The following is a 12,527-nucleotide window of genomic DNA, read 5'->3' on the forward strand; positions in this document are numbered from 1 at the left end:
GGCCCCTCAACCAGCAGGACCCTGGCCCCACCACCCGCCCTTCTTTCTGGGGAGATGCTCAAGCTGGGAGCCCTGAAGGTGAGTCTGCTCCCTGCGGGTCTCCTGGGGCTCGTCCTGCGGGAGGGGCCGGGGCTCTGTGCTCCCCCAAGCTCAGGTGCACAGGGACCGGGGTCTGTGGGGTGTGTGAGGGCTGGGGGTGGTAAATTGGGGCAGCTGAGGCCTGTGGATTAGTCCATTTGCGGGGTTCAGATTTAGGGATTCGTTTTTGGCCCACCTCTAAGCCACGTCCCTTGATCCAGCTTTTAGCAGGAAGGCAGCTGGGGGTTTTCTCTCCGTCTGTGCCCTGCTCTGCCTGTCAGCTGTTTCAGAACTCACATCGCGATACCGGGGGAGAGTTCATACACAGAACTTGAGGTTTTTCTCTGTGACTTCCTTCCATCTGGGTTTTCCACCTTCATCCCCAGAGAGCATGGTGGCCATGGTTTCTTCCTGGCTATGCTGAGTCCAAAAAAAAATAAACAAGAACTTTCTGGAAGGTTGGGGCACCCATGCACGCCTGTGGCTGCCCTCAGAGTGAGGTGACAGGAAGCAGGAAACATCTGTGCTGCCCCTGTCTGTGCATCACTTCACCTCCAGACTCACCCAACTTTTGCTCACCTTCCAGAAATCTCGGACAGTTGTTCCCCGACCATTGTCCAGAATTCCAGAATGTTTTCTGAAAGCAACAGGTTGGGTAGTAGCTCACTCGTATGGATCAGAAGCAAAGCTCTCTGTCCCCACCTAAAAGCAGCGCGCCAGCCCTGCCCACTCCAGGCCCAGCTCTGTTCTGGCTCCTGGAGACCCCAGGGGTCCCCTGCCCTGAGCCGCGGGCCACCACAGAGGAGAGATGCTGCCGTGCAGAGCGTCAGGGGCATGTGTTTGTTAGGAGATATGCAGCCACATGCAACGACATACACTTTGTACTTCTGTGCTCACAAGAGAGGAAAAAAACAACAAAACATGCCTACTTAGAGCAGGCTTGTTTCATAAGCAAAATAACAGAGCAAATAATATGCCTGGAGAAAAAACATGGCTTATTCTAGATTTTGAGCTGGAGTTCATACTTACAAACCATCTGTACATATGAGACATACCAGTTATTGCTGAAAAGCTTAAGGTTTTTTTTTCTATGTTAAAGAAGGAGGTTGAGTTATGGTTGTTGAATCTCGTTTTTGCTTCTAGGACTTATCTACGCAGCCATCTCTTTCCAAGGGATTTGGGCCCCTGCCTTCTCTCTACCTCCTTCCCGCTCTAAATTCCCTGTGCATGGAACAAAGGAAGAAAGATACCCAACTGTGCATAGTGCAGATTTAGGTCATCTTGCTCTTTTGTTTTACAAACTTAATTACATTCCTGTATTTTAGCCTGGAAAATGCACATTAGCATTTCTTTTTTTAGTATAATATTTCTTTGACTTAATTTTTTTTTTATTGAATTGAGAGAGAGGAAGGGAGCAAGAAAGAGAGAAATCTGTTTACTGTTCCATTTATTTATTTATGCATTGGTTGGTTCTAGTATGTGCCCTGACAGGGGACCAAACCTGCAACGTTGGTGTGTTGGGACGATGCACAAACAACCTGAGCACCTAGGCAGTGCTAGTGGGGATGAACGCCCTCAGCTTCCGTTTTCTTGGGTAGGTCTCTTTCTCCTTTAATTCTATAGGGCAGCTTTGCTGAGTACTAATCTTCACAGCAGCTCTTCGCTTTCACTGTTTTCAATACATCATCCACTCTCACATGACCTGCAAAGTGTCTGTTCAAAAACTGCTTGTAATCTTTTGGGGGCTCTGTTGTATGTACCAAGTAACTTTTCTCTTGCTACTTTCAAAGCACTCTCTTTGTCTTTAAATTTGACATTCGGTTACAAAACTTGTCCATGAAGCCCTTCTAAAAGGCAAGTCAGGGGAGAGAAATGGCGGAAAAATGGGGACAGGTGTAATTGAACAACAAAAAAACTTAAAACTAACAAAAAATAATAAACTTCACCTATGTGGGCCAGTGGGCTGTAAGAACATAGATGACCATTTCTTTCCCCAATTTTCAATCACTATTGCTTTCAATAGACAATTTGTTCCTTTCTTTTTCCTTTTGACTTCTAGGAGAACCATGATGCATATATGTTCCCTTGATAATGTCTCCTAAGTCCTGGGGGCATTCTTCACTCTTTTTCAGTCTCCCTTGCTCCTCTGAGTGGATGATTTCAAATAACCTCTCCTCTAGCTCACTGGTTCTTTCTTCTGCTTAACTGAGTTTGGTGCTGAAGCTTTCTCTTCAATTCTTCCATGTCATTGTTGTCTTCTTTGGATCTAGGATGTCTGTTTCTCTTCTTGATAGTTTCTTTTTCTTTCTTGAAGTTCTAATTTTCTTCTTGCATTGTCCTCTTATTTAATTTCGTTTTCTGTGTGTTCTTGTTTTCTTTCCTGAATAGCAAACACGTCCTTAAAACACTGCTCAAATTTGGCCTCCAACTTAATTCCCATTAAGTACAAGGCATGATCCTGAAAAAAATGACAAAAATAATGACACTTATTATCACTATCATTAGACACCTTGCAATTTGGAATGGCCACAACTCTTGCCTAAAACACAATTGAATTACATTAACCAGGTGAAGATTAAAAGCTCATATGGCTAAGAATAATTTCTGTGTCCTGAGTGCACAGTTAGTTACTATTAACTAGGCAAAAATGGAAAATCATTACCATGCTTGAGGACTCTTATTCATTTGGTTTTAGTTCTTTACTTGAGGGATAATTAGAAAAGTAATCTGAAGTTTTTGTAACAATAACACATTACAGAAGTCTAAGTACAATCAGTGATATTTCTCTCAAATTGTCATTGTATTTCTCTCTGCTGACTCCTGTTAACTATGTGGTTCATTAACATACAAAGGAAACTGGAGTCTGAAATTTCTGAGATATTGGATTAATAATATCTGGGGCGACATAGGAAGCATTGTGACCTTGGGACGCAATTCACCTCTGACTTTGTTCAGAGAGGGGAGGATGCTCTGTTCTCAGTGGGCACTTCTTGCCTTTGAAGGGAGGAATGAGCGCTCAGGGGTCTGAAGCTTTGGTTGCAGGGGCACCAAGGAACTCACTGCTATGCTCTGTCTTGAATTTTAAAAGCCACTCGCTTTCCAATATCTTGCTTACATAGGCTTGTTATAGCGTGAGGTAAACTGTAAAGTTTCCGTACATCAAAAAATGAGGGCAAAATGACTAAATGGAGAAAAAAAGGAAATGGAAGCAGGAGAGACACTTACTTTATGAAATGCCCTGTGACTCTGAAAGATGACGCGCATGTCCCTCATGAACCCCTCCACGCAGGGGTAACAGCGCTCACGTAGATTCTTCCTGATTTTCTTCAACATCATAGAATGATCCATGCCTTTAAAAGTCTCTAGAGGCTGGAGAAAAAAATTAATGAGAGAATTTGTGATACAGTGCAATGTTCGCCTTGTTTGGATTTCTGCAAAATCCAGCCCAATGCCAGGTACAGATAACAACAGCTCCTGCCCCCACTCCATGGGTTTCAGGTCACAAATCCCACAAGATCACAGGCTAACACCAGGTGACAATGAACAAGCTGTAATCATGGTTTATTTTTATTACTTACATAATTATCTTGTTGAATTATCTCAAGACAGCAGCTGTCTGGATGGCAATAGATTTCCAAGAGGAGGAACTCGCATTTCTGCAAGAGAAGGAGGGTTTGAATGAAAAGTAACTTAGAGTGAATGACCCATAGGTATGCCCAGGCAGGGGCATGTCCACACTAGTTTTCCAGCAGTTTCCTCAAACAGGTAGGGCTCTGGGAAACAGACAAGTAACGGTGGAGGGATTTTTCCCGCATGCCATCCCAGTGAGGTTTCAGGGTGGATGAGACCAGGACAGAAATGCAGACACCTTTTGGCATCATGTCCCTAACCCTTTAACTGTTTGACTTCTCACATGGGAGTGGAAAAAAGAACTTTCCAGGTTCAAATCAACTCACCAGCTGCTCCTCAGGCCCCATCGGTCTCTTCAGCACCTCCGATTCATGGTAAACTGGCTGCCTTCCTGCAGGTTCCTTTATCCTGCAGAGGGTGCAACTCCACGGTCTCCTGAATGAGCAAAGCATAAGTGAGCAGGGCAACGTCTCAGAAACAGCCACCGTTCCCGGGGCTGCCACTGTTCCCCTTTCAGGAATGGCTGAGGGACAGAGACTGAGAATGAAGGGGACACTCTCCAGAGTCTCCAGGTCCGCCATGTAAGGCCTGAGACGATGACCTTCCTCTCATCCAGGATACCAGCGAGGGTTCAGTACATACAGGGAGGTGTCAGGGTAAGTGGTGGGCTCTCCTTTCCACGTCTGAGCTGCTGGGAGTACCAGGCCTGCCCACCAGGCCTGAGTGCCAGAGACGGGACCTTAACTCCTAGTGGCCTAGGGCCTCAGTCAGCCACTTGAGAACATGGCAGAAGTTCGTGTCTGTTGCCTTTTCTAAATAAGCAGACAACATAAACAGCTGGCTTCCACTACCGTGACCCAGAGTCCATGCTTAGGAAGTTCTGGAATGGACAGCAGTGATTTGCTGGCAAAGAGCCCAACCACTGGCCTCATCCTCCCCAAAAGAGAGGAGAACATTCCCCTCCTGCTGCCAGCGTCTTTCAGCAGCTCCTGGACCTTACTGCTGACCCCGGACCTCCAGCCCTGCTCTTTCCCCACCAGAACAATAGGAAGGACCCCCAAGGGGAGCGTGCATGGCAGGAGGAAGGACCCCATACAGAGACGGGGGGCTGCATCCCACAAACCTCTTAGTCTCCACTGGTGGGAGGTGACAGGGCCCATGAAAGACTCTTGAACAAGTATCACAGCGGATGAGGTCTTCTCCATACCAGCAGACCTCACATACATCTGACGTTTCAAGCTAGAAGGTAAAACAATGCATCCACACTGAGACCCCAGAAGGCCACCACTCTTAGATTCTAGAATCACAGCCTTGCTATCAACCAAATTGTCTAGTATCCTAAAATACTAAAAATACTAGATACTAAAATACTAAAATACTAGAGTCCTGTTCCCAATGTCAGAGATTCTGATCAATTGGTCCGGGTTGAGCACAGGCATTCGTGTTCTCCTTAAGTCGTAGACTGGGAAACTTATGTAACAGAATTGTATATAAAGCTTTAACTAATGGTAATATACAAGCAATAGCTCAGACTGATTAAATATTTCATAGAGCATGGGATCCAGACAATGCTATTTCACAGAATTTTTCACATGATTTCAGTAAAGTCAAAGTGTCGACTTGGCCTGAGCCAGTGTGGTTAGCAACGCATGAGGATCTTATAAGTCACTGTTAAATTGGCCTGTAGTATCTACCCTAGGGAAGATTATCATTAACAGGAGTGAGGGTACTTTTGCTGGAACAGTTGCCTCCTCCTCACCATGGACTCTTGGCCATTAGTAGTAATACAGGACCCTCTAAGTCCCCATCTATCATTCAGTGTCCTGGGAGCCATACAAGTATCCCAGAGAAGATATCCACCACCTCCTACAGCTCGTCCAGGGCATCACACCAAAGATAAAATGAATCCAAACTTTTGGTATGGCAATTCTTCCAGAATGTCACCCTCATCTTGCTTCCATCCAATTCCTAAGAAGGCACCTGGCTGACTTTTCACAGGAAACAGACCACTGCGCACTGCACTTGCATTGCTTGTGTGTGTTCAGGAGAAAGACTTGGCCTCCTTCCCTTGAGGCAGCCTCAGCTTTATCTCTAGCCGGAGCAGAAAGGTCATGGACAAGTGTGATCCCCTAGAAAGTAGCCTGAGAAATGGTCATGTCACTGCCTGCCTCTTGGGTACCCCCGAATCCCTGCTTCTAGTAATACTTCCATGGTACACAATGAAGGTGAAACAGTTCTTGAGGCCAGGAATATTATTTCAACCCTCATTAATGGACATCTTGAATTTATAAGCAGTCAATTGTATGTTGAATGAGTATATAAATGTGTATTCTTTCACTTGGGAAGAGACATTACATGTTTTTATATGTCTATTACATGTTAAATATGAACATATAATCAATGATTGTTTTGGCTGAGTAGATGAGATTAGTTGACAACACAGCAGCTGTCACCAGAAAGTGTAAGTGGCCCCCATCAGGAGACAGGAAGCTGTCATGTGATACTAGGTGCCATGCTGAAATTTAGAGAAACTGGGGGTACCATCAGCAAGAGAATTTCAGGGAGACAAGAGAGCCCAACAAGGCAGTAATGCGTCTTGAGATTTGCCACTTCGAGTCACTTCATGGGAAACTGGCCCTTGTTGCTACAGAGTGTTGGAACCATGGAAAACGATAGACCCATTGGTCAGAAGTTCTTAGCTCTTTTAGGTAATCCAGATAAAGTAACCCTAGACACATGGAGAATGGTAGAGACACTGCTTTTTAAAGTAAGCTCTGAATTAATAATGTTAAATATATTTTATCTTCTGTAAACTCAGTGGATGGAAAGTCCCAAAGACTGATATTTAGTTCCAAATTTGCAGATCATCAGATAAGGTGAAAGTCTGGACCTTACACTCCCAGTGTCAGATGAAGTCCCACTGGCCAGCTCTGTGTAAGCTAATGGGGGATTCTGTGAAAGTCCTGGGCAGCCATTCCTACCTGAAGTGTGAGAACGGCCCCTCCCACCTCCCCCTCCTTCTCAAGTTCTCATTCATACCGAGTCTTGGAAACACTACCACTTTGGCCTGAATCTACACTGCACATTACGTATTTGTTTGTTGCCCCACAGCCTTACTCTACAGAGGGAGAAACCACTTCCACAGACAGAAAGGAGGCCTGCACACCCCCTGAGGTGGAGCCACTGGGGGGCATCAAAGTAAACCATTTTCCAAGCCAGCCCCTCACGTAGGCTACATCTGTCTCCCAAGAGCTCCCTCCCCAACAGAACCATCCCCATAAAGGAAAAATAATTTCCAACTGAGAAAGAATTCTGTTTATCTGTGTGTATGTTTTACTGAGTAATGGAGGAGGATGTAAAAAATAAGAACAAAATCTGGGATTGAGTTGAGGACCCTCTTACCTTCTTAAGCAATGTTTTTATGTATTCCATAAACATGTTGGCATGACATTTGACACTCATACAATATCTTTAACTATAACTCTTCTGTGAGTCTATTTTGATGGTTCCCTAATATCTAAATATCAAATGGTTTAACATTCAAAGATAACCTTGCATACAAACTAATGTTCAATGGAGCAACTCTGAAGGATGCAAATGAATAAATGAAATGAAATAGGTAGGAGAGAAGAAAAGAGGAAACTTAATGCTAATCACACAATTAAGAAACCATAAAAAATGTGCAGTACATATAAAATCAGTTATGTAATAAGAACTAGTATAAAAAGATAATCACCTTCTTTTTCTTGCCACATTTTACAGGCGGTATAGGTAGTTTTTCTTCCTGAAAGATAAAAAGATCCAAGTATATGCTTAGCCTGTGTTTATGTTTTGTGAGTCTGGCATTACCTTCTTGTAAATATTTCTTCTTGGACCTCACACTATCAACTCAATGCAAAACACTCTCTCCTCACCTGTATTGATTCTAGAATTCATCCATGGAACCCAGAAAATCCTCCTCAGAACACGTTTCCTTCCTCATGTGCTCTTTTCCTAAGTTTTCAGAGGTTTGCCTTCACAATCTCTTTGACACCTCTCCCCTCCTCCCCATTCCCACCAGTGCCTCTCACACCTGCCTCCTCACACCAGGGCTATTCAACCGACACACACGGGTCCCACACCTACAGGCAGCTGGACAATGCTGGGCACACAAAGAAGGACAAACCCTAGTGTAGTCTAGAGAGTCAAAAGGAATGCATAGGAGGGTAAGAATAAAACAACATGAGAAGGGCCTTAATGGTAAGTTGAGGGGGCCCAGGGAAGGAACGACCAGGGCAGGTCAGTCAGGGAACATTCAGACAGGAGGGACTTGGGAGCCTTGTATGTTGACTATAGGTTCTTTGGGCTGAAAGACAATGAAGTCATTTCAAGTCCCCATGTTGTCTGAGATACTATTTTAAATATGTCATGTCACACCTCAGGAGACCTCCCTGGTTCTGCACTATGTTATGAATTTTAACTCTTTAGCCTGACGTTAAATCCCTCTGCACACAGCCCCAGCTTGTGGATGAGGTCATATCACGCTCAATGCATCTACCTCAACCCACAGAGCCTAGTTACTAGTGGTTCTGGTTTCCAAGCCATTCTTTCTCTGGAGTGTCTTCTGCCCACTTGTTGACTGCCTACAGTCTTCTTTCTTTCAGTGCCCAAAGTCGTCTGCAGGCTCCTGAGTCAGAATGACCTTTATCTGCTGGAGCTCTTGAATCTACCCTGGCAGAGCCCCTTTGAGAAATCGACAGGCTCCCTTGTACTGAGGTAGGAGGGTCAGGCGACTCTCCCCTAGTGAAGCATAAAGTCAGGGGCCTCAGGGATCTGGAGATAACTCAACATACATTGGGTGATCAATCGGTGACCTTATCTTCGACTACAACAAGGAAAGTCGCCCCTCCTGCGCGTCGCTGAAATACCTCCATCAGGTGTTTTAGGGGTCTCCCACCACAGCGGACATTCATCTTCCAATTTTTTGAAGTTTCATAGCCCCCTGCAACTTCAAATTCCCTGGGGGTGAACCAGTTTCCATCCTCTGTCATTATACACTTCATTGTGGATCCTGCAAGACCGGGATAAGTTGATCCTGACATCTCCTTGTCCTCAGAGATCAGACACTGGCCTCCTACCACCTTGGATGTGGAGCCACCCAATTTGACACAAGATCAATATCGGAAGAGTCTGATCTCCCCTTTCATACATCAGAATTCCCAAAGGTTTCCTGCTTTGTGTGCACATATCTTTGACCTTCATGCAACAGCAACAACAAAAAGTGATCATTAGCATCTACTCAACAGTAGAGAAGTATTCTAAAGTCACCTACAAGGAAAAGCATGCGACTTTGAACAAGAAGAAGATTTCAGTTTGCTATTGAATTATGGAGATAAGGAAACAGGCCAGACTCTTTCTGGCGGCCTGCGGCAACGTGGAAGCAGAACCTCCCGTGGACTAAGATCTCAGGTGGGGGCCTTGCTGCTCAGAATGGCACCGTGGCAACGTCGGTGCCCTCCATTACACCAGCTTTCATCTAAGTGTAATGGCATTGCTGAGCAGAGGTGTTCCATCCCTGAAATCATGAGTAGCTAACATTAAAATAATTGGGAAATATTACTCAGTGGAAAATTTAAGTTATACATAATGGACAGTCACAGTAACATTAGCCATTAGAAAAATGAAAATCAAACCCACAATGAGATACTACATTATAAGCACTGGGATGGCCATAAGGAGAAAGAAAGACAATAATAAGTGTTGGTGAGAATGTAGAGAAATGGGAGCCCTGACACTTTGCCAGTGGGAATATATACTGGTGAAATCCTGTGGAAGATAGTTCAGTTTTTCCTCAATAAGCTCAACATAGAATTACCATGTAACTCAGTAATTCCACTCCTGGATATATACCCAAAAGAATTTTTAAAAATACGTTCACACAAATACTTTATGTGAATGTTCAAAAAGAGTACCTTTCGTAATAGCCAGAAAGTAGAAAACCCCAACAAAAGGATAGATAAACAAAATATGGCAAATCCAGACCATGGAGTATTACGTTATTTGGCATCAAAAAGAAGGAAATATAATACATGCTTCTACACGGGTGAACCATGAAGACATTATGGTATGAAAGAACCAGTCGCAGAAAGCACATGTTATATGAGTTAATTGATATGAAATGCCTAGATAGTCCAGTGTATAGGCCAGGAAATAGATTAGTGGTTGCCTGGGTTAAGGCAGAGGGTGAGGCAGTGGGGTGAGTTGCATTGACGACTAAGAGGTGTGAGTTTTCTTTTCTTTAGTGGGAGACAAAATGGTCTAAAATGAGATTGTGACGATTGTTGCATAATCTTATGAACAAATAAAAGAAACAAACAAAAATCCAGCAATGAATTTTATACTCCAAGTGGTGAATTGTATGATATGTGAGTTATACCTCAGTAAAGCTATTTTTAAAAATAGTTAATTTGCAGACATTAGTTGGTTTTCACTATCTACTTTAAGAGAAACTTTCTATGAGTTCATCCGAATAGACAATTATGGAAAAGTTTTATAATGTTAAAATCACCAAACACTTTATATTCATTATGCAAATTAACTCTCACAGTCACACCAGGAGGCATGTTTGTACATGTCACCCATTTCTCAGATGAGAACGTTCAGGCTCGGGGAGGTCCCAGCCTTCACACTGTCTAACTGGGCAGGGCTGAGGCTGGGACTCAGGTTTCTGACTCTAAACCCTGTGATCTCCCCACCACACCTGACACCCTGTCCTGGCGGTGATTATCCAGAGGGGACACAAGGAGCCGAGCTTGCTATATCTGATTCAAAGTAAAAAGTGCAGCATTTTCCACCCAGAGACGGACGATCCTGCACTTCTCTTTGGTTCCTTGGGTTTCCTCACGGGCACTTCCACATGGCAGGGAGCACTTAATATGCACCATTCCTTTAGGGTAAAAATATCATCTTAGGGATCCCTTCCTTCTTCTTTCTAGCCACAGTGGGGCCTCAATTCTTTGAATGAAGGAATATTCACATGGCTAGTTACATTACTTCTTGTGATTCCTTCATATAGTGGCTGCAAATTAAAGTAAACTTTGAAACTTACCTTGTTCAAATTCCCTCTTAAACAATTTACCGCTTATCTCCCCACAGGTCACAGGAAGTATTTCAGCGTGAAAATTCACAGGCACTCTTGGGTGCTGTCTTTTCCCTGAAAAAGAAGAATCTTCATTCTGTCTTATTTCACAATTGCACATGGACAACTTCCTACCATGTGATGGTTGTTTCCATAAGGTCATAGGGGTGCTTAGGGAACTTTATTCCATAAATCTGCAGTTTCAGAGTCTTTTTTTCAGTGGCATTTTATTTTATTTTTTTAATTATGTTTTTATTTATAAATCATGTTAATTCTATTACAACGAGTCAGTGACACTCTTGATACATAACCACAGAATGTCTACCTTCATTTCACCTCTCAAACCCCCCCCCCCCCAGTCAGAACGCTGTAGTAGAGACACCAGGCGTCCACGTGAGACTGTCTGAGCTCCCCGCCATGTGGTCACCCCCTGATTCTCAGGTGACAGTGGCACACACAGCTACTGCCCTGGTAGGAGGGGGCTCTGCACCGGGGCTATTTCCCTGCACTCAGGTCGCTGCAGACAAAGTCCAGACCGTACAGGCCTCTTCCTGTGTGAGCTCTGACGCAGGGGCAGAGAGGACAGCGATGGGCCGACCTGATGGACACGGTGTCTGCTGTTTGTGTTCGCTGCTTTGCCTCATTCCTCCCCCACAGCAGCCTTCTTCAAAGCTGAAAGGGGAGCTTTTTCAAAGCTGATTGTTCCAGTAAACTCTAGAACAATCTTCAAATTATATGGCTGTCTGGACCATTTGCCATCTGACAACGGTCTGCCCTTTATCAAAAGCTGAACCTAATGGTCTGATCATCTGACTTTTTTTACCTCATCTCCTGTTCACATGCTTCCCTGTTAGGGTTCTTTGGGCACTGAAGGCTGCTGTCCCCCATGAATGAAGAAAGGGATCAGCTCCTTCCTGCATTGTGATCAGAACAAAAGTGGTGGGGACTAATGGCATTATAGAGACCAATTCTGAAAATTCTGGATTCAGTTCTGACGCTTGCTAGGAATGATGCCTCATACTTTGCCCATCCAGCCTGGAGGTCGCAGCCTTCAGAGTGCCCAGATGATTCAGATTTAATTTTGATTTTAGTTTTTGGAAATGCTTTTGCTGATTCTTCTTGATGAAAAGTCTGGCAATAGAAGATTATTAGAAAGAAAGAGGAAATTGCAGCCACCAGAATGGTACATGTAGGTTTTGTAACGGGAAGGAAGAGCAAAGATCTAGACAGCAGAGAAGAAACACTTAGGAGATGTAGGAAGTGGAGAGGCATTAATGACATCTGTCATCCAGAGCTGCCCTGAGTCCTCCTTCCAGAAGGAAACCACCTGGTCCAGGTCTTTCACCACATGGATGCTGAGTCTGCCGCTCAGCATCCAATCGGAGGAAACAGGGGCTGGTGCCAGCATCTGACTTCCCATGTGGAACGTCTCTGGCCAATGTCCCCACACTGATTCTTAGCTATTTGGTGGAAGGTTGTGAAAGAACAAATGTCACCGGGCTGGTGTCATGGACATAGAGGGCAGATTGGATAGACTGTCCTCAGGCAGTGTCCTTCCCCCATCCTGCCCCATCAAGGGCTAGAAACAATGAACGGAACAAAAACTCTAAGACTTATAGCTGAGAAATGGACCAGGCCTTAAGCCATGTCCGTCCTCCCCCGGCTGGTGGATACACACATCCTCACAGACCTCGGTGGTGGG

The 12,527-nt window shown here is 44.4% G+C and overlaps 1 protein-coding gene across 1 annotated transcript in view; it reads right to left on the minus strand.

The window, feature by feature from the left end:
* Positions 1–1,525: 1,525 nt before the first annotated feature.
* The window catches only part of LOC129080285 (nuclear body protein SP140-like), a 33,158-nt gene continuing 22,156 nt past the window's right edge, over positions 1,526–12,527 (minus strand). Inside the window, exons 10-17 of the mRNA XM_054585556.1 lie at positions 10,796–10,900; positions 8,616–8,758; positions 7,445–7,492; positions 4,832–4,947; positions 4,035–4,143; positions 3,657–3,734; positions 3,304–3,447; positions 1,526–2,536 (exon numbers count right to left, since the gene is read on the minus strand). Coding sequence (XP_054441531.1) covers positions 2,420–2,536; positions 3,304–3,447; positions 3,657–3,734; positions 4,035–4,143; positions 4,832–4,947; positions 7,445–7,492; positions 8,616–8,758; positions 10,796–10,900 — 860 coding nt within the window. The 3' untranslated portion in view covers positions 1,526–2,419. The remainder of the gene's footprint in view (positions 2,537–3,303; positions 3,448–3,656; positions 3,735–4,034; positions 4,144–4,831; positions 4,948–7,444; positions 7,493–8,615; positions 8,759–10,795; positions 10,901–12,527) is intronic.

Source organism: Pteronotus mesoamericanus, unplaced genomic scaffold (genome assembly GCF_021234165.1).
Source record: "Pteronotus mesoamericanus isolate MK-2021 breed Mesoamerican mustached bat unplaced genomic scaffold, CSHL_Meso_final contig_90, whole genome shotgun sequence".
NCBI classification, from domain to species: domain Eukaryota; kingdom Metazoa; phylum Chordata; class Mammalia; order Chiroptera; family Mormoopidae; genus Pteronotus; species Pteronotus mesoamericanus.